The sequence below is a fragment of the Gracilinanus agilis genome, chromosome 4, assembly GCF_016433145.1.
Source record: "Gracilinanus agilis isolate LMUSP501 chromosome 4, AgileGrace, whole genome shotgun sequence".
In the NCBI taxonomy this organism is placed as follows: Eukaryota; Metazoa; Chordata; class Mammalia; order Didelphimorphia; family Didelphidae; genus Gracilinanus; species Gracilinanus agilis.
Window position 1 is genome coordinate 361,724,748 of NC_058133.1, and position 26,198 is coordinate 361,750,945.

A 26,198-nucleotide genomic window follows, 5' to 3' on the forward strand; every position below is an offset into this window, starting at 1 on the left:
TACATGACCAAACTGCACCCTCAAGCCACCTGTGAGCTCCTAGTATTAACCTAGAAAGCTGATGGAGAAAGTACTCACATTGGTCTGACAGAGAAGAGTGGGGCATGTGAAAAATGTCCTCAGACAAGGTGAAGAGGGGGAATGGAGCAGCCCCTTCAGGGACACCATGGGTACACATGCCACAACTTCACCAACACGGGCCTACCCTTTACTACTCTTCTACCTAAGAAACAATAAACAGATGGAAGGGTAAGGATTAAAAAATAAGAAGAAAAATATTACTTCTAATTATTTTGTATTAGAGACATATCTGAGGATATAATGTTACTTTCAAAACTGTCCTGCTTATCTGTTCTTCTTTTTGAATTTCTTCCTGTTCTTTTCTACACATTAAAAAGAAAAAGTTTCTGAGAGGAATGATCACCTACCCAAAAGAATCTTGAACTCAGCATTAATGTGGCAAAAGTTATTTCACTTAATCCTCTTGAGAATGGGTTGGGTACTCAAAAGCCAGTGTTACAGCCAACAAGCAAGTACAAGGAATGGGAACATGCAGGCTCTTTTTTATTCTAGTCTCTAATGTGAATTGGTCCCTTCCCTCATTCACCATTAGCTTGTTACTAGAGAATTAAAATCTAGCCAGCTGATAGGAATGCAATTTACAACTCCAGTCATTCACATGTATTTCAATCAATCAAAAGTAAAGCAACTTCACCTGTTAGCCTCTTAAAGGCCTAACCTCTCATGTGTTCTTTTCATATCCTGCTGGCGTGGATTTGGGGAAAGGGAGCTTAAGCTCAGAACATAAAACTTAACTCAATTTTTTTTCTTCTTTCCTTTCCTTTTTACTCCGTTATAGGGACTTATATAAGAGAGGAGTCCACCATCTTGTCAGGACTTGTTTCTCATCGTTTCAATGGTCACCTTTTTTTTTTTTTGGCATTATTACTAACCTCCTCTCTTCCTAGGGAAAGGAGGGAAAACTTGTAAAATTTAGCTTAGTCAAGCAAAGCATCCATACATCAAATATGTCCAAAAATACATGTTTGTGCACCTTGTATCCCCTTATTTCTCAGTTAGTGTTGTTATATGGCCGCCAGTTATGGACCAGCATTCTCTTAGAAAGACTAAATATTGCTAGCAATTCAAAGGGCATTGGAAAGAGCCATGTTGGGAATAAGTAGACTATAGCTTATCACCATTGTTGACTGTTGTGCAAGAAGTGGCACATTAGACATACTTGATTAGAAAAGAGGGACATATATATTGAGAGAGATAGTATCTTATGAATGGTTGAGGTGTTATACTCATAGCCACAAAATATTAAAAGAACTACCAGGGAATGCAGCTGGGTGGCTCAGTGGATAGAAAGCCAGGAGCAGGGACGTCCTAGGTTTAAATCTGGCCTCAGATACTTCCTAGCCATGTGACCCTAGGCAAGTCACTTAACCCCCATTGCCTAACCCTTATCACTCTTCTGCCTTGGAACTAATACACATCATTGATATAAAATGGAAGGTAAGAGTTGAAAAAGAAATACAAGGGGCAACTAGGTAGCACAGTGGATAGAGTTCTAGGTCTAGAGTCAGGAAAACCTGGATTCAAATCTGGCTTCTGACACTTCTTAGCTATATGACCCTAGGCACGTCACTTACCCCAGTTGCCTAGCCCTTGCTATTCTAAGACAGATGGTAAGGGTTAAAAACAAAAGTACTAGTGTTGTGTATAAAATCCTGCAACCATGTTTTCATGGGGTTGTAAACTGGCAGTTGCCAATATAGAACAGAACCTGGCAGAGGACCCAGGCTAGGTACCAGGGTGACAGTTGGAGTGAGGTATAAAAAGGGGTCCCCAGACCTCTGACTTCACTTCTGGCTCTGAACTCCAGGATTAGGGAGGAAAAGGGTGGAAAAGTGGGCCCCTAAGTGGTCAGGGTGGTTTTTGGGTAGATTATTTAGGCAGGTAGGAACAACTACCATTGCAAGCCAAATTCAATAGCTCTTTGGCATACCCAACAACCCATATTATAAACAAGAGACAAATTCTACTATCAAGACATCACCATCTGACCCCGGGTTTGGCAGCCTTGGGTCAGCAACTAAGAGTATCAGAGTTGAGATTGCCCTCAAGGCTTCCTCACACTGCTGCACCTAGAGAAGATCTTTCTGTTTTTCCTAAAGTAGTTTAGTGATTATTATTTAATCAAGATCTTAACTTACCTCATCCACTTCCAACTCCCTTTACCTGATATTTTAATTACAAATAAACTCATTTAACCTGAAGCTTAAAGATCTTTGAAGCCATTGCCTTTGCCTTTATCAAGGGCAAAGTATCACCAGCAGTCAGATCAGATTATTAGCTCTAGTTGGCAAACTTTTATTAAACAGTTAGTTTCAGGAAGTCCCATCCTCCTTTCTGGAAACTACACCAACTGTCCAATAGAATTGATTCCAACTCCCAGGAGCAGAGGCAGAGAATCCTGATCTTAAAGGGGTCTTGGGTTTTGCTAGTAAGAGTTCATCTGGCTCTCATTCATCTTAGGTGCAGGACCCCTGTTACACATACCTACTTCTACATCTGCCTAAGGGCCCCTTGGGCTGGCCTTATACCTTCTACACTCCATTCCCTTGTATTACATTTAGCCCCTGCATTACTCTAGAGAAAGGCTTCTAGTACATTAGACACATCTTCTATAGAAGACTTATGGAAAGACATGAGAAAGACTCTTGTAGAATAAGAATGATGAAATAACCTTAATGAAATAATAGTTCCACTGATATAATCAGCAAACATATACAAGTATCCATTCCATATCATGGGGGAAAGGAGTGAAGATGCCTCTGGTATCTGGAAACCTTCATACCAGAGAAGTAGTCTGAAATTTTCTTTTTCTTTTATGGGGTGTTCATAGTATCTTATTGTAAAATTTAGATTAAGTATTTGGTCTTAGGCTAATTTATTCATTTCTGAGTTTCTAAACTTTCTGTTGTCTGCTAGTGTTTATTTGTCTTCTGCAGCTTCTGAAAACCCCCCAAAAATTCCCATTTAATTTCTTATGCTGATCTGCAATATAACAGAACTATAATGGGGGAAAGTCACAATGTAGAAGAGATACCTGTATTTAGTGTCTTCTGTGTATAGAGTTCTGTAGGTTAGCTATAAAGGGGCAAGATATGCTCCCTGTCCTCATGGAACTCACTTTCTAGTAAGGGGATAAGATACTAAAATAGATAACTATAATGTACTCATTATATAATTTTGTATCTTAGAGGAGTAGGGAAAGGGGAAGGGAGTAAACATTTATTAAGCCTCCACTAGGTGCCAGGCACTGTGCTTTACAAATCTGTCATTTGATTTTAGAATTAAAACAGAATTATCTGGTATATCTAAGGGAACTTTCCCAGAAGAATCAGTGATGGTTTCAATGGAAAAGTGGCATTTGAGTTACACTGGATTTTAACAGTTGAAAAGGTTGATGGAGAGGACTTCCCAAGCAGGAAGAGATTGATGAAAAGGTCTTCCTAGGCTTAGGGAGTGGTGTGGGCAAAGGCAGGGAGGCAGAAAAATACAGCTCATGTTAGAGTAGATTGTAATAGTTTGGGCAAGTTGTGAGTTTTGTCATGATGAGCTTTCCTGAATTCTCTTTAGTTTGCCAGTGTGATGTCCAGACCTGCTCATTCTCCTTGTAGCCTAGTATTGAGCAGGAGTGGTACTATTACTGCCCTTAATCTTGGATTCTGCATTTGGATTCATGTTGTTTACGATTACATTGATTTTTAGTAGCTGTCAAACTGTTGGTTCTTACTGAGTCTTCAGATATTTGAAAGGCCTAGGGTACCATGTGTCATCAGTCCTGAAATTACCTGTAGAGAGGATTTTTGTTACTATGTGAGGAAAATTAAACTTCCTCTCCTGGGTCATGCTGTAGTTTTTTATTCAGCCACCAGATGGCAGAACTGACCAACCAGTGCCTGCAGAGCCTCTGGCATCAGTGTTGGAACCAGGAGATGCAAAAGGGAAAAAGGAGAGCAGAGATAGGGAAGATGGGGGAAAAGAAGGAGCATTGGATTCGAATGCATGATACCACATGATAATTTTAAATATAAAAATGTAGGAAAAGGATAGATTTGTTAATAGTTTATATGGATTTATGCAAATGGATTAATGGTGATAGGAAGGAAATAAGATTACAAAGTTTTTTTCTCTAGACTGTCAGTTATAGCTAGAGCTTATATTGAGGAAAAGTTGAGAACTCCTATTGTCTTTATTGTTTATTTACATGCTAGGCTAAACAATCTTCTGGGATGATCTTTTCTTACCTTCTGTCTTAGACTCAATATTGTGTATTGATTCCAAGCAGAAGAGTGGTAAAGGCTAGGCAGTGGGGGTTAAGTGACTTGCTCAGGGTCATACAGTTAGGAAGTGTCTGAGGTCAAATTAGAACTCAAGGCCTCCTGTCTCTAGGCCTCTCAATCCACTGAGCCACCTAGGTGCCCTCTGGGATCTTCTTTATTTCTGTCTGCCTATAACATGTGTATTCTTAAATATGCAGACATAAAGTTGGTTCAGCTTTATACCTTGCAGTGTTTGAGTGCTATTTTTAGTAGGAAACCACCAAAAATATTCCATCTAAATTTATTTCTTCTTACTTCTTTTATTCTTATTTCTTTACAAGTTACATCAATATCTTTTTTTGTCATTACCAATTCATCCCAATAAACACAAGTTTTCTTCAAAGCGCATTACTTAAAAAATTAAGCAAAAGTACTGTTTAATAGAAAAAAAAGGATGGTATGCTTTTGGCTGAATAATTTGGTACCAACGTTGTACAAATGTATTTGGCCTGAATTCTGTCATCCTTTAGTATTATCTTCATTTAATTGTTGTGGATATTGTGTTTGTTCTTTTGGCTCTACTTTTTCACTTTGTATTACTTGACACAACTCTTCCTAAGTTTTTCTGACTTCTCCATATTTGTAATATACTATTTAAAAAACAAATGTTAAAGGATTTAAAAAAAAAACTAATGTTAAAGGAAAACAACTTGCCTTCTATCCTTGATGCTGCTGTCCCAACTCTCATTTTCTTTCTACTGCCAAAATTTCCAGGGGAGTAGTTGTGCCCACTTGGTCACTTCTTCAGCTTCTTGGAATCTGGCTTCTGCTCCTAAACTCTCTCCTGAAACATCTTTCTCACAGTTTACTAGTGGTCCAGTTACTAAGTTCAGTGGTTTTTCTTAATTTCATCCTTCTTGATCTCTCACAAGCATTTGACATTCCTGTCCACTCTTCTTAGTTGAAGTTTTCTCTTGGCTTCTGTGATTGGGCACTATCTTGACTCTTCTGTAACCCTTCTTAAACTACTCCTTTATCCCTTTTGCCTCTATTTTCGTTGTCCTTCCCCCGAATTTCCTCAATAGATTTCCTCAGTATTCAGCTCTTTTTCCTCTCATTGTGCTCTTTTTCTATTTATTTCATTAACCTTGGTGAACTCTTTATAAACCTTAAAACATTATATGAATGTCAGATGTTATTATTGCTTCTACAGCTTCAAATTTATATCCTCAGGCTTGGCCTCTTTATTAGTCTCTAGGCCTTTATTTTCATGTTGCTACTTAGCTCTATTTAGATATTTTGTAAAGAAATGAAAATCCACATTATTAGTAACAACAGCCCATCCAAAGCAGCTCATGACTTTTAAACAATTTTTTATTTAATTTATTAATTTATAACATTTCTCCATGGTTATAGGATTCATGTTCTGTCCCTCCTCTCCTCCCAGCCCCTCCCTTAGCCCACACACAATTCCACTGTTTTTTTTAAAACCCTTACTTTCCGTCTTGGAGCTAGTACTTTGTATTGGCTCCAAGGTGGAAGAGTGGTAAGGGTTAGGCAATGGGGGTTAAGTGACTTGCCCAAGGTCACACAGCTAGGAAGTGTCTGAGGCCAGATTTGAACCTAGGACCTCCCATCTCTAGGCCTGGCTCTCAATCCACTGAGCCACCTAGCCGCCCCCTCCACTGGTTTTACATGTGTCACTGATCCAGACCAATTTCCATATTATTGATATTTGCATTAGGGTGTTCACTTTGAGTCAATATCCCTAATTATATCCTCATCCACCCATGTGATCAGGCAGTTGTTTTTCTTCTGTGTTTCTACTTCCACAGTTTTTCCTCTGAATGTGAATAGCTTTCTTTCTCATAAGTCACTCAGAGTTGTCCTGGGTCATTGCATTGCTGCTAGTACAGAAGTCCATTACATTCAATTTTACCACAGTGTATTGGTCTCTGTGTACAATGTTCTTCTGGTTCTGCTCCTTTCACTCTGCATCAATTCCTGGAGTCTTCCTGAAGTCTTCTTTCATTGCCTCTCCTTTGCCTGCCAGCATCTAGTCACTAGATCCTATTGATTTGATTCTACACAATGTTCCTTGCATCTGTCTTTTCATTACTTATCACCCTACTTCAGGCTTTCACTCTAGAGCAGTCATCTCTTTTTAGGCCGATAGCAGCCACCTAGTAGGTTTCCTCTCTCTTTACAAACAAGGTCATTTTCCTAAAGCATTGTTCTGTTGTTATAACTTCCCTTGATCAAAAACTCCCAGCCCCATTGTCTAAGAAATAAAATCCACAGTTTCTATGATCTGACCACCAACCTACTTTTTAAAAAAGTTTTATTGGTATTCTTTTTTTTTAAAATATCACTATTATCTGCTAATGACTTCTTTCCACATACCCCTTCCCACTGGAACTCTATATAAATTAATTCAGATAAACAAAAAAAAATCAACATATTGACCTTGTCTGAAAATGTGTGCCTCAATTTGTTAAATTCAGGGAACAGGTGGTACAAAGCATGCTTCCTGCCTCTCTTCGTTGAGAGGTGTTAGAATATCAGTGCAGGATGAGGTATTCATTTCCAAACAAGGTCAAATATCTCCAACTATTCTTACCACTCTTCATTACTCTAATTTAAGTTCTTTTCACTCCTCCAAAAGTGTATCCCTCATTTTTCTAATCCAGAACCTTTGCTCCTACCTTTTCTCCTGTTCAGATTATATTATTATTTTTGTTTCTGTGCAGTTTTAACTTCCCTTAGTACATTTTTAAACCTTTGAATCCCCCACAGTACCTCAGAGCAGACCCCTAATAAATATTTGTTAAATCAATAATTATCAAGACTACAAATATGTAGGAATTGTGTTTCTTTTTCCCCAGCTCTAGGTGAACTTTCATATTACAATGGACATCTTTGCATTTGTGTTGCTTATAAGTCTTGCTGTATATGCTAACTAACGTACTTCCCAAATGTCTCTCCCCCTCTTTTTTCCTGTGAACATATTTTTCCATTATCATGAAGTACCAGGAACTCTTAATGAAATTTCAGTTTAGCAGTTCAGGTCAGGAATCATCACAGGGAAGATAAAGCATTGACTTTTGTGAGACATAGACTCACAAGCTGGTTTCTATCTAAAGTCTTTTGACCTGGTAGACAGTACAGTTCTGTTTTCCCAAGTATTTTTCTTAGTCCATTATTTCATTCTTTAAGAAACTTAGGAAAACAACATCTGTTGAAAATGCTTCTGCTTAATGTCACCTACTTCAGAGTAGAGAATATATGCTTTTCCCAGAACTAAATTGACCTCAGTGATACTATTCCACTGGATAGCAGAGGTTTATTAATTTGGTAACTGGGATGGTAAATTTGGGGCAGAATCTTAGGATGTCTCTTCGTTAGTTGTGAAATTTGCACCATGTTCTCTTGGGAAATTATTTGATTGTTTTATTCTAATTGCCCTGAGTTTTGTTTCAGAAGAGACTCTGCATGTGGGTGGAGGATGGGCAGGATTGCATTTTTCACCAGGCTAGTTATGTTTTTCAATTGTTTTCCCTAAAATATAATTTTTTCCCCCCAAAATTGGATTCCTTTTGGGGAATTTTCTTTGAGGTTTACTTTTAGTATAGACTTTTCCTTTATCTGACAAGGGTCAGCTTGGGTTGTTAGCTTTTCTTTTAAATGCTTTTTTACTGATGACTCAGCTTGTGTTTTTATATCACCTCTATTTCCTACTGTATCTTTCTCCTGACCCCCTTCCCAGGCAAGTGATCCTTTATAATAAGGAAGGAAAAAAAAGGAGGAAAAAAATGTTCAGCAAAAAGTCTAGCATTTTATATAAGGTTTCGTACTCTTGGTCACCTACTGTAAAAGTGAAATTTGGGAAATGTATCAAACTACATTTCCCAAATTTCAACGGGTTTCCGGTTCCGGTTCTTTGGGCATGGGGACACCTACGTCTCCACGCAGGGAAGAGTTTATAATCTCCTGGGTTAGGAGGGAGGCTCTCTCTCTTGGCCAGCAGACTCGAGACAGGAAACAGGAGACAGTAATGGCGAGGGCGGCGGGTTTGAATGCTTACAAGCGCGTGGTCTAATAACATTATCTATCAGCATGGCTTTAATTAAAATACTAATATATATTTATACCAGCCTTTATCATTTTTCATATTTATACTACCTCTCCAGAGAAATAGGGGGAGAAGACTTCTCATTTCTTCTTTGGGCCTAACTGTGGTCATTATGATTTCACAGCATTTAGTTTTGATTGTTTTATTGTTTAGACAAGAATTTTTATACTTAAAAACATTAACCTCTATTTCTGTTTATGCTAGAAAAACATGCTATGAGTTGTATTGGGTATGTTTTTGTTTAAAGCTAATGTTTATGATGAACATGACTTTCGACCCCATGTTAAGTATTAGCAGAGAGGGAGAAAAACATTAAGACTAAAAAGCTTCAGTAGTTTAAAAGGTAGACACTGTTGAAGCTTAATCAGGGTTTGTTTTTTCCTCAGGACTGTCTGTTGTCTTTCTTATATTCATGTTATTGTTAGATTTCTGTTTAGAATAAACTGAATTCTTACTCAAATGGTTTTGTTTCATTTGAGCTGAATTTTTTAAAAAAAGAATTCTATTCTTGGGATTCTTCTTTACTGTCATGAAATATGTTTTTAGATTTTTTCAGAGGCCCCACAGTACCAAATATTCGTCTTGCTGGTTTAGAGTATGTCTTGCATTTCACTGCAGTGGATGGGAAGATTTACTTTCGGACTTATAAGTAAGTATGTGTTTCTGCATATTTTTATTTACTTTTAGGGGAATTGTTTTATGTTTATTTTTCATTCTTCAAAACTTAAAATTGGGTGGCCACAGTTTTTGTGGAACATGTATGGAGCATCAGCTTTGTGCTCTATGTTGGCTGTTCTTTAACCCACTAAAAATAACAGACTGTTTCTATGTTCCCCTTCAGCATTGCTTATAGGAGTGGTATAGTGCTATAAAATCTTTTTGAGCCTGAACTTATAATAGTCATATGGCCACCCTTGTTTTCAGTAGAGCCTCATCAATCACCCTTATGGATGGAAATTAAATATGGGCAGAGAACTATAGGCTACCTCCTCTAGATCCAGCAAGCCATTAAACCCTGAAGCTAAACAGAAGTTTAAAGGAACTGGAAAAAAAACAACTCAGTGACTAGAGCCATTGTTTTTCTCCATCCACTCCATCCCAGAGACGAAAAAATTTCTATAAGGTGTCTTGATTTAAAGCTGTGGGAAGGTAAGGCCTACAGGTAACCCTGTGGTCCCACGGGTCATGCTGTACTACGATTTTAAGGCCTCTATTGTCCCCTATTATAAAATAGCTCCTATGGTTTTTTCCCTGATACAAAGTGATAATGCCAATATATAGAAACAGAAAACTATGAAAGGCAAAATATTTCTAAAATAAACAAAAATACATACTTTTTCCTTTTTGGTGAAAAGTAGGAGTGAGTGAGGAAGGAGTGGATTCAATATAGAGTAAAGATCATGAAGTGGAGAAAATAAAAATGAATAGAAAAAAGAGCCCATTCTAGTTTATATGTAGCAAACCAGTATCAAGGCATTGCTCACTATGGAATCAAAAAGTGCATGGAGCAAAAATATCTTGCTTTGTTCAAAACAAACATAAGCTTCTGAAAGAATAAAGCAAATGAATGATGAATTAGTGATTTCAGAATGACAATAGAGATAGGAGTGTAACTTACCTCAGAGTGTCTTCATGTCTTTTCCTCCTCCTTGTTTTCTATTAAAGAAAACATAATAGTAATTGAATTTTAGCCAAAGCAGAAAATATTTTATCTGAATTTTTTAAAGTGTTTTTAGTTTTACTCAACAAGCAGCTATTAAGCCCCTACTCTATCGCAGGCCCTGTGTTAATTAGGGACAAAAAGAAATGAATGAATGAATGAATGAATGAATTCACTGCATGAGGAACTTGCATTCTCTCAGGAGAGGCAATGGGTATTAACATTGCTGTCTATTGAATATATGACAAATTTAAAGTTGGGGGTGAGTGACTAACTAGCAAATTTTTGGAGGATTATGAAAAGCTTCATGTTAAGAGTTGCATTTGAGCTGAGATTTGAAGGAAACAAGGATTCCAAGAGAGGTAAGGAGACAGTATATTCTGGGCCTCCAAGAGGAGGAGAGGGACAGGGACAGAGGCCACAGCCTTTATAAAGGTGCAAAAAAGAGAGTTTCCCATGTAAGAAGCAGCCAGAAGGTCAGTTTGATGAAACCACTGAATGCATGAGTAAAATATTAAGCCTGGAAAAGGAGCCAAGTTGTGAAGGGTTTTAAAGACCAGAAAGTGGAGAGAGGAAACATTTGAACAAAGAGACTAATTAGCTGGTTTCTGCCATAGTTCAGGTGAGAGAGGTGATTAGGGCCTGGGGTAGTGTGGTGGGGGTGTGAGTCCCAGGGATAAGGGGACAGATGGGAGAGATAGGACTTGACAACTGGAAGGATATATGGGGTGAGAGCAAAGTTGAAAAAAAATGGCACTGAGGATGCTAATTTGCATGACAGGATGGTAATGCCCTCCACAGAAATAGGGAAAGGGGGGGAGGGGCAGGGGAAGAGTGCCATTTACAGAAAGCTACTGAGTTCTGTTTTGGTCTTGTTCGGTGGAGATGCCTACAAGACTTCTGTGTCCCATCTCTGACATCCCGTGTGTGTCTCTTACCCTCTCAATGCCACAGGTGCCTCTTTAAGACTATAAGTGGTGGGGAGGGCACAGGCCTTCTTTGATTTCTGAGAGTTCTCCTTACCAGAGAAAGATCAGGTCCAGTCCCTAGGCTTGTCTTGTAGAACATCTGGTTTGCAAAGTCTAGGAGGCTCAGCTAAGGCTCTCTAGCCAGATCTGGGTGTCATTTGCATTAAGGGAGCAGAGATCACAGGGTATAGAGAGAAGAAAGTCTAGCCCAGAGCCTTGAGGTACACCAGTTGGGGCAAGGATGTCTTTGATTATGCACCCAAGGAGACTGAGACTTCTTGTGTAGGCTGTCATACCTGTATGCTGTTACTTTGACATAAAAAAAAAGGAAGGGGAGTGCAGCTGCAGGCAGGAAATCAGTGTGAGGCCAGCAGGTGAAATGTCAAGATGACTTGGAGTTTAGCTTTTTCAATGTATTCTCTATGAAGGTATTTCTCTTAGTAGTTTTTATGGATGTTCACTTGTGTTAGGACATCATTCAGTTGGAGAAAGCATTCAGAATAGAATAGAGTTATAGGAAACATGACATAACATTAATGAATTGATGGTGTTGGCAGGGATGTTGCAGAAGCACCTGGGCGTGTCTAAAGTGGAGGCCCTCTCATGAGCTTTTTCTGGGGATTCCTTGTTTTGTCTCTTGTTACTTCAGACAGCTCCTTTAAGCTGTTTCTCTCTATAAATGATAATGTTTCCTGCATTTATGGCTTAGTTATAAGGATTAATAAGGCTTATAAGATGCTTAGATTAAAGAAGCTCTGAATATAAAGCGATATTAATCATATCTGTTCTGACCTTGATGAGTAAGCTTATTTCCATGTATAGGGTCAATTATCTCTTCCTGTGAAGAACTCTAAAAGGATTCAGTCATCATACATAAATGAGCATTTTGCTTTCAGAGACTAGTTTATTCATTGTAGGGTTAGATCTATTGTTATAAAACATAAAAAATCTTTAATTATTTAATAATGATGATGATGATGATGATGATGATGATGATAAATGTGTTTGCTGTGGCTTCTACAGGCTTTATAGGGGAGAATCTACAGCATCAGGGCCAGGATGAGAATACCTTTCTAGGGAATATACTGAAAGAGCTAGGGCAGTGCTTGGTGACATATAAGAACAAGAGCAGGGAATAGGAAAAAAAGAAAAGAGGCTGTGAGGGAGGAAATCAAGAGATTACTATTTTAAACATATCTGTTAACCCTTTGAGAAATATACAAATAAATAAAAGATTGTGGACATTCACAAATACCTTCTCTTCATGTGTCACTTATAATGTTTGTAGAAAAAAGGCTTTAGTATCTGGGATGTAGATATTACAATTACCACTGAAAATATAGGTGCTTGGTTTACACGCACATACACACACAATGATTTTGATTTGTTGGAAATTGTATGTGTGTTTAATATTTCTAGAGTTTTTTTTTGTTCCCTTACATTTTTATACTTAACTTATATGGCTGCCTCCAATTGACTCATTTTTCTGTTTCCCTTCCAGCTTCACTCTATCTCCCCTTTCTCCAATCTATTAATTGATTGGATTTTCTTGAGTAAACTAATAGACTAAAGTGCTTGGATTTTTTAAAGAGAAGTTCCTTCCTTGAGAGAAAGATAAATATGTATTTTGTTTTCTCAAAAGGATTTGCAGTTGTAATCAGCTTAATTTGGTAATGAAAGAAAAGCCAGATTTGCTCTCACAAAAAAAGCAATACAAAAGAGGATTTATTTAATTTTAGAAGAGAAAACTTAGTTCATTACAAATACTGTATCAGAACAGCTGCCTGGTTCAGAGGGGAAACCTGAGGTTGCTAAAGTCAACGTGGAGATAAAAAAGACTTTGGAATTCAATTGTAGAGCATCCACTCAGAAGGTTCACTAGGTGGTTAAATGTCCAAAAGACACTTCTTGGGTGACCTTCTTCTGGGCCGTTTTAGACCTAGAGAAGAAATTCTGACCTCTTCTATAGAAGTATTTCACAGGATTTGTAGATTTTACTATTTCAAAGTTGTCACAGAAAAAAAGATCCATAGAACTTGTGGGTAAAGAACCACAGGAAGCTGACCACTGTTATCCTAGTCACTTATTAAAGACATTAAATGAAACAAGCTAAGTTCATATATACCCACATTCACATTTTAATTCTTTGGTGAAGTGACAGGATATGCAATTCGCTTAAGGTTATTGAAAGGGATGTCCCTGGTTTAATAAGAAAATGCATTCTTGCTTTGTGGCGAGACAAATAAATGATTTAAAGGAAAGGTTTGATTAAATGTAATAGAACTACATTCCCCTGGATTGCTTAGTGGATGAATCTATTCAGGATTTCCAGACAGATGAGGATTTTTCTTAAGTGCTCTAAATACACTAAATATAAATTGTATTATGGTGTGGAATGGATATCTTTCTAAAATAATAGTGAATGCTTCTTTGCCTTTATAAATGAAGGACAGTAAACATTTTTATATTTTCTGGTTGATTCAAGGTAATCATTGAAAATGTCAGTTTTGTGATGTGTTGATATAAATGATGTGGGATATAGATTAGAAAAAGCAGTACTTAATTTGGCTTTTTTAAAAAACTTCATTTCAACTCACTTATTAGTTATTTGCCTCTTTTTCACAAAGATTGAAGCATGTATCTTGACCCTTTTGCCAATGTAATATGACTGCCTTTCTGCAAAATGTATTAACAGATCAAAGACTAAAGCACCTTACTCAGTTCAGCAAACATCATGTGTCTTACGGATGAAGTACACACTTGGGCACTGAGAGAAGTGAAGTGTAAAACTCATCCCCTGCCTTTATGGAACTTATTGTCTAGTAAGGGATACTAGGAAGAATAAGACACAATTTTTACAACTGATATAAAGTAATACATGCTCTCCGTACAAAGGTCAGGGGAATAGGGATCAGAGAAAGAAAGGTAGTGTGTCTAAATTGTTAAGGGCAGTTAAAAATTTAATAGGTTGTGTTGGAAGGAGGAGGGAGATTGTCTTTCCCCCATAGACAGTACAAGTAAAGGCAGGGACTCAAAAGAAAGGTATAGGTGTGTCTGAAGGAAGGGACACAGGGAATGCTCAAGTTTGGCTAGAAGGTAGACTACCAGGACAGAAGTAATACTGATTGCCTTCTAAATCTCTGGGAATTTAGTATCCTCTAAAAATTCCTATCAAGTCCTTTGACTCGTCTACACTATTCAAAGTATGTCCTTTCAGGGGCAGCTAAGGGGTATAGTGGATGGAGTTGGAAGGTCCTATGTTCAATTCTGGCTCCAGACACTTCCTAGTCATGTGACTGAGTAAGTCACCCCCATTTGCTCAGCCCTTACCACTCTTCTTGGAATTGTTATGTGGTATCCATTCTAAAACATACAGTAAGGGTTTAAAAAAAAAAGTGTGGACTTTCTACTTTGCTAGTACAAGAAACTACACATACCTCCTTGTCAGCTTGTACCTGCATTTTCTTTCATGCTGTTTTTTGAATGTGAGGAATATATGTTAGCATTTCAAGAATTTGTGCTTCAAGCACATTGTTGGACAGTGGATGACTACAATGCCAACAAATTCTTTATCACATGGTAATGATGAGGTTTCTGCAGATAAAATGCTACACCACACTAGTTTCTTTTAAAGTTTTAATTTTTGATAGTTTCTGTTTCTTATACCACTTTCACTTCCAAATATGTCTCTCTCACCTCTCCTCTCCAGGGCATCAGGCCTTTTAAATAGCGTTAAGTTGGGGGTAGGGAGAAGCAGTTCAGCAAAACTAAATTATGTCTGGCAGTATATTTAATGTTCTGCCTCTTTGTCCCTACAAAAGAATGTACATTTCCTTACTTCTTTTTTAACATTTGACATCAAATGGAATTTTAAGTCAATGGCATTTTTTAAAATGGCATCTTTAGTGTGTAATGAAATTGGAGGCCTTGTGCATTGCTTGCATTAGGGATCAGATTTCTCATGAAAACTCTTCTGTAATAACCTTAACATTCTAAATAACATACTGCTTCATAGGCTGAATTAATGAAGTAATTTCATAGGCCAGAACATGTAGGAAATATTTCCATGGCCCTATTTCCTTAAGGTGAGTTCTATAGCTGGATAGCAATCAAATAGTTTTGCAGGCCCCAGGGAATGTCAAAATTCCAGAATTGATCGATGTAGGTACAGAAAGATAATATCAGAGAATTTTTTTTCCTCTCTCTGTTCTGTGCTTTAACTGACATACTGTAAGTAACAGGTGATGGTGTGATATTTTCAAAAGCTCTACCATGATGAAATCAGAACTTTTACTTTCTGGGAACCTGGCTCATTAGCAGTGCCAAACTTGACCAGCATTACCCAAGCCCATTTATTTCATCATTGTTTAAGGCTATGTGGGAGATGGTCTGCACAGAAATTTTTTCGTCTCCTATTTCACCAGTTCTATCTAGCCTTCTAGTTCTGCATCTTGGTGTACAGGTCCTACTGAAGAGGCACACTTGGGGTAAGGCCTTTACTCCTAAGAAGCAAGGTCAGCCTTGTTGATAAAACCATGGCACAGCAGAGAAGGGAGACCTGAGAGAATCACTTAGGCAGAAGCATCTAATTTAGGCAGGTATGCTAGGTTACATTATGCCCATAGGTTTAGATGATTCAGAATCTGCAAAGAATTTCAAAGGCTTTCTTTTTTGGACCCTAATATCCTTGGAGGGTACATTTACCACGCTTGTACTTATCTAGTAAAAGCTCTTTGGTTGATCCTTTCCAAGTTATATACAGATTACTGGTATTTTCACAAAATAGGTCTGTGATTTCATTGATGGATAAAAGTCCTGTAAGAATATAAAATTTAGGTTTTATGTTAAATAAAAGTTCTAAAGTAATATTGTGGTCACTGATTTTAAAATATTATAGCTTAAGTCAAAGTAACTTTTAGTAGATTTATTTACAAAGAGGTGGAAAGAGTGAAAGTGGAAAAATGTAAGAAGAAGGTAGAGAAATGTCTAGTCTACCACCCTAAGTGTTGCTCCGGTGTCTGGTTCAGCCCTGGCAGGGCTTGGTAATTTTTAGCCAGAGGACCTGGTGGTGTCTTCAGCAAGGGCTCTTCCAATGTAGCCTCCTCCAGGAAAGGAAGGCCTCTCCGGAACCAATCTCTCCAGAAGCAAAGAAAGGAAGGCCAGCTATTTACCCAGCAAGCTGACACTGGATCCAAGGAAAGAGTCTCCTCCTTCAGTCCAACTCCAAAGGAGAAGTTCAAAGGAGAAGTCCTCCAAAGACAAAGTCTAAAGGAGAAGTCAAAAGGCAAAGTTCCTTGGACAGAAAGCTCAGGACTTTTTATAGTCCTTTTCCCACATCATTTCCTGTCCCTTCCTCACTTTATAGGAACCAAAATCGCAGTCTTTCAATTTGCCTAGCACTACCCAAAGTGGGTGGCAGTAGCCTTTGGAGGTGTGAGCTTACTCTAGTAAGTGACTATGAATTTTCTTACTTAGTGGTAAGTAGGGGTGCTAAAGTTTTTGATTAATTTAAAAGTTGCTGATTGATAGACAAAGAAAATTTGATTCATGCTTCACAGTCTCCCCCTGTGATTCTTTGGGAGACTAGTCTCCCCAATGAATCATTTAACATAACTACCTTATACCTCTAAAGATCTTCTAGCTAAAGGTGCATACAATATTGCACTTTCTAAGAGGAAATTACAATAGTTGGAGGTAAGAGAGAGATAGAGAGAGAGAGAGAAGGAGCAAAACCAATGTTTGCTAGGTGCATTGACAAAAAGCCAACTAGGGGACAATCCCCTTTGGCATAAGAGTTTGCATTCAGAATAAATGTGTCCAACCCCCTTCAGTTCAATCAATTACATCCCAAAGTTCATTCTGGATCTTCTGATGCAGTGGAGGTTTCTTTATGGCACTTTCTTCAAACAGTTCACTTTCTTGATTCAAGGAGTTAGCAAGCTACTTTTCCTGAAAATTCTGTCAAAAAAGTTTTTTTAAATCTTGGATTTTATGAAATTATATGCCCCCTCTACAGTTTCAGATTAGCAGCCCATCTGCTACTGGGAGCCTCTGAGAGTTGAAGTCAGTCAACATTTTTTAAGTGCTTTCTATGTATCAGGCACTGGGAAATTTAGAGAAAGGCAAAAACAGGCTCCCTACCCTCAAGGAGCTCCCAATCTAATGGGGGAGACAACATGCAAACAGCTATGTCCATATAAGCTACATTTAGGGTAAATGGGAAAGTCCTTTATCAGAAGATGGAATTTGAGCTGAGTCTTGAAGAAGGAGGGCATGAGCAAGGAGGCAGAGGTGATGAGGAGAGCATTCTAGGCATGGGGGACAGTAAGGTGGAAAGGCCCAGCCCAGGAGAGGAAAGCGCTGGGGATTTAATGTCCTGGGAGCAGAATCTAGAAGGCCAGTATTGCATTATCAGGTAACTGAGAACTTGGAAGAAAGTAGTGTCAAGACTGGGAAGATAGGAAGGAACCTGGTAATGCAATGTTGGTTTTCACAGTGAAATGGGATTTTATATTTCCTCCTGGAAGCAGTAGGGAGATAGTTAGATCTGTTTTGAAAACTTGTCTGTCCATGATCGTACTTATCATATTAAATAGACTATAGTGTTCCTCTGTTCTCTGTTATAGCTTAGCTTGGCATTGTAGCATGTGCAGTGAATCTTTCCTTCCCCCAACGGCCTTGGTTGCTTCAGTTTGACCCACAGATACTTTCAGGAGGTATCTTTCATTTATTCATTTATTTATTTATTTATTTATTCATTCATTCATTCATTTATTCATTCATTCATTTATTTATTTATTTATTTATTCATTCATTTGTTTGTTTGTTTGTTTGTTTGTTTATTTATTTATTTATTCATTCATTCATTTATTTACTTACTTACTTACTTACTTATTTATTTGTTTGTTTGTTTGTTTATTTATTTATTTATTTATTTATTTATCCATTCATTCATTCATTCATTTATTTATTTGTTTGTTTGTTTGTTTGTTTGTTTATTTATTTATTTATTTATTTATTTATTTATTTAACTCTTACCTTCTGTCTTAGAATCAACACTGTGTATCGGTTCCAAGGCAGAAGAACAGTAAGAGCTAGGCCATGGGAATTAAGTGACTTGCCCAGACTTGCACATCTAGGAAATATCTGAGGCCAGATTTGAACCCAGGACCTTCCATCTCAGGGCCTGACTCTCTTATCCACTGAGACACCTAGCTGCCCCACTTTCAGGAGTTCTTGAGCACAGGCCAGCTGTTTATTCTCCCCATTCCTGGCTCTGCCTTCTTCCTCCACCCTGAGCACACATACTGAAGATGCCTTATCTTTTAGGAGCTCTAGTATCAAAGTACAGGTGGCAGTTTTCTGCCTTCTCTGTTACTAAAGTCTTTATTGCTAGTCTCCTCAGCTAGGTGAGCCAGTATGCCGACCATTGGGCCTGGGCTCAGAAAGACCCGAGTTCAAATATAGCCTTAGACACTCACAGGCTGTGCAACCTAGGCAAGTCAGCTTAACTTTTGTCTGTCTCAGTTTCCTCAATTGTAAAATGGGGGTGATAACAGCACCTGCCTCTTAGAGTTGTTGTGAACATCATTTGGACTATTATTGTGAAGCAAACAGCGCAGTGCCTGGCATATAGTAGGAATGTAAATGCTATTTTTATCCCTCCCTTCTTTCTTTTCTCTCTTCTTCCCTCCCTCCCTCCCTCCTCCTGCAACAAATCACCCGGTCTAGAACTGTTAGAGACTGCAGGGGTCATCATGATCCAGTCCCCTGGCTTCACAGGTGAGAATGAGGGGTAGCAAGCTGAAGTGATTCTGCAGTGGTTCCCCAGTGAGCCAGGACAAGGCTGCCTCACTTCTTTCCATTGTTCTTTTCTTTTATCTTAGGTCTCCTTCCCAGCTTTTACCTTTTGTGGATCTCACCTGTCAGTCAGAATTCTCATCAGGCCCCAATGAATGGTCCCTTACAAACAAGGGAGGACTGACCCATACATGTGCCTTTTAAATGGTTTATTACTTTTTTTTATTATTATCATTTTAGAAAAGCAGCATGATGTAGTAGATAGAATGATATATTAAGGGTCAGGGACTTAGAATCGTCCACATTACCTATTCTCTCTCAGCCTCAGTTTACTCATCTGTACATAAAGGGTCTAGAATAGATGGCCTTTAAGAACCCTTCCAGCTCCAACTCCTTTGACTCTTACATTCCTATAATCTGGTGATCTTTTAGGCCATCTTAGCTGTATTCATTTGTTTCTGAGTCTCAAAGGGGCAGATGTGGGTGCCTTTCTGACATTTGCCCTTGCTTTTTTTCTTGTCCAGAGCTGTTTTGCAAGCCTTATGTCTGACTGTGTTATAACTTCATATTTCAATGAGCTCTAGAAAAAAAGTCTGTCAGTGTGGCAATATGCTGGGGAAGCTCACACTGCCCAGGATAAATCAGTTTTTGTTACAGCCCATGTAATACAAAGTTCAGGGCAGGGTCCTAAACTGCAGATGAAATATGGAATTTAGGAAAAGAAGAAAGAAGAAAAGAGACTCCAACACAGTATTAGGTTCAGAGAGAATCTCACTTGCCTCCCAGGAGCTTTTGGCTGATGCTTTTATTAACATATCAGCACTCATTGATTATCTGATTGATGTCATAGACATACAGAAGGAACAATGCAGTGAGTTACAGCAAAGTAATCAGTCCTATTATAACATATATATAAAATATATTGGTTAATAACAAGTTTCTATTACAGTCAAAGGTCACATTTGTCATGTTTCTGTAGTATTTGCTAAGGAAATAGAAGAGATGAAAGAAAGAAGATTCTTGATTGAGAAGTTATCTGGAAGTTGGGAGGACTGGCAAGTCCTTCTACTATCTCTCCTGAAGGGAGCTTTTGAAATGTAAATTCCAAAGTATATAAGGATAATCAGAAGTGCCAGGAATGGTCACTGTTTGAAGCTGTGGAAGTTTCCTTGATAGCCTGTTGAGCAATACCAGATTAACCTGGTCAGTTTAGTAAAGACTCTACTAATTATTTTTTTTTTCCTATGGAAGTTTTCAGCACTTATTAACTCTGTGAGTTTCTGATATGACCACAAGAAAATTACCTTTGCAATGATTTCTTGTTTTATACTGGCTCTTGGCCCTTGCCATGAAGCCTCAGTGTGGGCATAGCATCAATTTTCCAGGTTGGTCAGTGCTTATGTTCCCTTTGCTCATAATTATCAGGAGGAGGTGTAAGGCTGTGCTTCATTTAGTATGAGCATGTCATTTCAGAGACTCATTTGGAATGAATTTTATACATACTTAAATGTATGAGTACATTAAATATTTCATACTTTTGGGAACTGAGTTAAGTGAAATTTAAAAAGGTAGTAATTTCTTCCTGAAATTCCAGTTTGAATTAGTTTGAATAGTTTGAATTATCTGTCCTAAAAGTCTGTGTGTTGATCAAAAAATGCATTTGACAAAAACTTGTAAGATACTATAGAATTTTTATTTTCTGACTTTTTTTTCTGGAAAGTTTTATAGGAGAAAAAGCATTAAAGTTTCTTTTTTTTTTTCCTTTTCATAAAGATTATTGTTGAAGAAATCTGGTTGCAGAACACCACGAATTGAATTGGAAGAAATGGGACCATCACTGGATCTGATCATGAGAAGAACATATTTGGCATCAGATGATCTATATAAATTATCTATGAAATTGCCTAAAGCCCTGAAGGTATGTGACTTGCAAAAGACATCATGCTGTAGATTGTTGCAAAATATGTCTTGTGGTTTGTTTGTGTGCATGTGTGTGTTTTTTCAGTAGACTTCAGAAGAAGAATGAAGCTGGAATCCCATAATGTTGATGGTATCTTTACACGGAAAATTGTAATAGCAGGAATGGCATTTGGTGGTGGGTAGTGGAGCAGATAGGAGGCTGATTTCCATTAACAACACAGAATAGGCCTAATTTGCTTAATAGCCACCCACATTCTCTTTTCTCTTTTTAACCCTTTTAGTCTTAGTAACAATTCTTTTTTTTTTTTTTAACCCTTACCTTCCATCTTAGAATCAATATTGTGTGTTGATTCTAAGGCAGAAGAGTGGTAAAGGCTAGGCAATGAGGGTTAAGTGACTTGCCCAGGGTCACACAGCTAGGAAGTGTCTGAGTTCAGATTTGAACCTAGGACCTCCCCGTCTCTAGGCCTGGCTCTCAATCCACTAAGCTATCCAGCTGTCCTCAGTAACAATTATAAGAGAAAGGCAAGGGGTACAGGCAGGGTTAAGTGACTTACCCGGGATCACACTGCTAGGGGGTATTTGAGGCCAAGCCAAATTTGATCCCAAGACTCTTGCCTCCAGGCCTGGTGCTCTATCCACAGGGCCACCTAGCTGACCCACCCCATATATCTTTTCAAGGTTTAGTCTCTAGATTGGTAAATAAAGATGACAGTGGAGGGCTTCTAAGGAAATGGGGGAGGGTCTTTGAACAAGTTTCTTGCCATGTTCCAGATTATGAGAAAGCTTAATTCCATCTTGTGATGTTTGTAAAACACTGACTTCTAGTTGCATCCTTTCTATTAAAACTGCTTTATTGCAATATAGAAGTGATAGAACAATATAAAATCTTGAATATTTGGAAGGACAGTGTATTTTTTTTAAGACAACAGAGAAGAATATAAGTAACAATTATTATCTAATGACTGGGAAAACTCTTGATTTGATGATTCTCATATCTTGACAGTTGTTAAGGCCTAGTAGCTATTCAATAAATAATTACTCAATTCCTGGAAATTCTTAAATTTTCAATGACTGAATGAAGTAGGCACTTGATTGTAAAGTCTGCTCTCGATTGTCTGCAGTGCTGAGAAACCTTGTGATTCTGACTCCTGTATGTGAATTTATCTAGGACATTTTTTTTTTTGAGAATTTATGGGGCAGCTGGGTGGCTCAGTGGATTGAGAGCCGGGCCTAAAGATGGGAGGTCCTAGGTTCATATCTGACCTCAGACACTTTCTAGCTATGTGATCCTGGGCAAGTCACTTAACCCTCATTGCCTAGCCCTTACCACTCTTCTGCCTTAGAATCAACACACAATATTGACTCCAAGATGGAAGGTAAGAGTTGAGAGAGAGAGAGAGAGAGAGAGAGAGAGAGAGAGAGAGAGAGAGAGAGAGAGAGAGAGAATATTTACATAGCTTTCAAAATAATTTTGAAAATCTGTGTAGTTGCCTTTAGTGGAAAGAACATTGGACTGGGAGTAAGGTGTCCTGTCTTCTGAGGCCTGTTTTGTTTCTGGTTAGTTGCATAACCCCATGACTCATTTAACCCCTCGAATCTCAAGTTTCTTTGGTTCCAAAATGAAGTATTTGGTCTAGGTGATTTTTTTTTTAATTTCTCAAACTTTATTTATTTATTTAATCAATCAATTAATTAATTAATTGATTGATTGATTAATTGATTGATTAATTAGTTTAGGGCATTTTCCCACAGTTACAGGGTTTATGTTCTATCCCTACCCTACCCCTACCCCCCTCCCATAGCAGACACACAGTTCTATTGGGTTTTACATGCGTCATTGATCAAGACCTATTTCCATATTATTGATATTTGCTCTAGGGTGTTCATTTAGAGTCTACATCCCCAATCATATCCCCATCAACCCATGTGATTAGGCAGTTTTTTTTTCTTCTGTGTTTCTACTCCTAAAGTTCTCCCTCTGGATGTGGATAGTTTTCTTTCTCTTAAGTCCCTCAGGATTATCCTGGATCATTGTATTGCTGCTAGTACAGAAGTCCATTATGTTTGATTGTACCACAGTGTATCAGTCTCTATGTTCAATGTTCTCCTGGTTCTGCTCCTTTCACTCTGCATCAATTCCTGGAGGTCATTCCAGTTCACATGGAATTCCTCCAGTTCATTATTCCTTTCAGCACAATAGTTCTTTTATTTTCAATTTTATTAATTTCTCCTTTTATTTTTAGGATCTCTAATTTGGTTTTCATCTGGGGATTTTTAATTTGTTCTCTTTCAAGTTTTTTAATTTGCATGCCTAATTCATTGACTTCTGCCCTCCCTAATTTGCTAATATATACACCCAAGTATATAAATTTCCCCCTGAGTACTGCTTTGGTTACATCCCATAGATTTTGGTAAGAAGTCTCATCATTGTCATTCTCTTCAATAAAATTATTAATTGTTTCTATGATTTGTTCTTTAACTAATTTCCAATTAATTTTTGGTTTGCCTCTTCATGTACCCTTACTCATTATTATTTTTATTGCATTATGATCTGAAAAGGTTGCATTTATTATTTCTTTTTTGCATTTGTTTGCTATGTTTTTATGCCCTAGTACATCGTCAATCTTTGTGAATGTACCATGTGCTGCCGAAAAGAAGGTGTATTCCTTTTTGTCCCTATTTATTTTTCTCCATATATCTATTAACTCCAATTTTTCTAAGATTTCGTTCACATCCCTTACCTCTTATTTATTTTTTGGTTTGATTTATCTAGAACGGATAGAGGAAAGTTCAGGTCTCCCAGCTCCACCAATTTCTCGTTTAGAAATTTGGATGCTATATCATTTGGTGCATACATGTCGAGTACTAATATTTCCTCATTGTCTATACTGCCTTTTATCTGGATGTAATTATCTTTCCTATCTCTTAACTAGATCTATTTTTATTTTGGCTTTGTAGGATATCATGATTGCTACTCCTACCTTCTTTTTCTTTGTTGATGCCCAATAGATTTTGCTCCAGCCTTTTATCTTTACTCTGTTTATGTCTACTTGCCTCATGTGTGTTTCTTGTAGACAACATATGGTAGGATTTTGGTTTCTGATCCACTCTCTTATTTGCTTCCATTTTATGGGTGAGTTCATCCCATTCACATTCAGAGTTATTATTACCAGTTGTGTATTCCCCAACATTTTGATTTCTTCTCCTTGTCCTGGCCTTTCTTCTTTCACTATTTCCTTCTCTACCAGTGCTTTGTTTTTAATCAGTCCCACTAATCCCCACCCTTATTTTACTTAACTTCCCCCCCCTCCCTTTTTATTCCCCTCTTATTTTTCTTTAGGGTCTTTTTGAGTTACCCCACACTCCTCTCTCACTTCCTAGTATTGCTTCCCTCCCCACCAGTCTATTTGTTACTCTTCTACTTCTCTATAGGGCACAAATCAATTCTCTGCCCCAATGGGTCTGATTGTTTTTCTCTCTTTGAGTCAATTTCAATGCATGTAAGAATTAAGTATTTCCTGTCTCCAACTCCTTTGCCCTTCCAGTGTATTGGTCTTCTTCCCATCTCCTATCATATACTTCTTTATGAAATATAAATTTACCCCATTTTGTCTCTTTCCTATTTCTCTTAATATTATCCTCTTTTTTTTACCTCTAGTTTTATATATACTTATATATACATGTATATATTTGACATTTCATCCTATATAGTTTTTCACTGCTCCTTCTAAGTATACTTCTTCTAGCTGTCCTGATGATGACAATTTTTAAGAGTTACCAATATTATCTTTTCTTATAGGAATACAAATCATTTGAACTTATTGAGTCCCATTAAAAAAAGTTTTTATTTTTTTGTTTTTGCCCCTCTCTTAATTACCTTTTGGTGGTTCTCTTGAGTTCTGTGTTTGTACATCAAATTTCCTGTTTAAGTCCAGTCTTTTCTTTATGAATGCTTTGAAGTCTTTTCTTTATAAATGCTTTGAAGTCTTCAATTTTATTAAATTTCCCCTGCAAGAATATAGTCAAGTTTTGCTGGGTAGTTGATTCTTGGTTGTAGACCCAGTTTAGATGATTGTTAAAAGCCTTCCCAGGTCAAATTTTGTAATCCTAAGAAGTTCCTAAGCTTTTATATGCCTTCGGCATAACATTTCTAAACAGTGTTTTTGAAATTGTGGATCTTAGATACAGAGCTAAGATTTCAATCTAGAAAAGATGTTAGAGCCTGCCCTCTGTAGAGTGGGAAGGAGCAAGCAGTGCCTTGGGTATGGGCAGGCAGAGGATCCAAGGCCAGGCCTGGTCTCAGTCTGGCTGCCCAGCTAGACCGGCTCATGTGTGCAGTGGGCTCCTGGCACTAGGCTGGAAGAGTTGGCAGCTAGTACAGTCCTGGCCCTATCCTTGAAGGTGAGCTCTGAAGGCCCTGGTACAAGTTGAAAGGCAAAACCTAGAGCTATTGCCTTTGAATGACATCATAGGTGTGGCAGTTTAATACGCCACCACAATAGCTGTCTAGAAATTGGAGAAGGAAATTTTTATGCTAGAATAAAACCTGGGCCCTGACTTAGCAGCCTGGGGAGAACAAGCTACTTGTAGGTATTTTGGGGGACAGCTAAATTCAGCATCAATGTAATCTTTGAATCTGAAGAATTGCATGTACACTAGATTCATGATAATCTCAGTAAATAGATTATACCAGGATTGCTGTTCTTCAAGAAGTCTTTCCCTTCAAAACCAGTATAACACCAAAGGACCCACCACCATTGTTCAGAAGTAAATTGAGAGTGTCAGATATCCTTGAACAAGATCACAGAATGTATGGTGAATATCTCAAGATGTTCATGGAAGAAAGGAAAGAGTATAACAGTCAGAAGGGGGGAATCATCTTGAGGAGTCTCCAGTGCCAAAAGAATCACTGAGATTGTTTTTTTAAACTCTTACCTTTCACCAAAGAATCAATACTTTGTATTGATTTTAAGGCAGAAGAGTGGTAAGGGCTAGGCCATGGGGCTTAAGTGACTTGCCCAAGCTCACACAGCTGGGAAGTATCTGAAGCCATATTTGAATCCAGGAACTCCTGTCTCTAGACCTGACTCTCAATCCACTGAGCCACCCAGCTGTCCCCTTTTAGGCTTTTAGAATAGTGGTCCAGCCACAAACTTTTCTACCAGGTAGAATTCCATGAATCCTATTTTTTCAGATTCTCAATAGAATAGAATTAAAAATGTCTTTATGATATGAGAGAAGGAGGGTATTTTAGTGTGCTTTGGTGAGTGAGTACTCAAAACTGTAATGGAGATCAGTTTGGGACCCAGGGAGACCAGGAATTGTAGGTAATCTTGCATGTGGATCAGAGGTCCTGAACAATCTCTTTTATAGATTTACTT

General features: G+C 37.9%; 1 protein-coding gene across 1 annotated transcript in view; it reads left to right on the forward strand.

The window, feature by feature from the left end:
• RPF2 (ribosome production factor 2 homolog) overlaps window positions 1-26,198 on the forward strand; it is a 60,984-nt gene that overhangs the window by 31,561 nt on the left and 3,225 nt on the right. Inside the window, exons 8-9 of the mRNA XM_044674355.1 lie at window positions 9,013-9,115; window positions 20,668-20,812. Coding sequence (XP_044530290.1) covers window positions 9,013-9,115; window positions 20,668-20,812 — 248 coding nt within the window. The remainder of the gene's footprint in view (window positions 1-9,012; window positions 9,116-20,667; window positions 20,813-26,198) is intronic.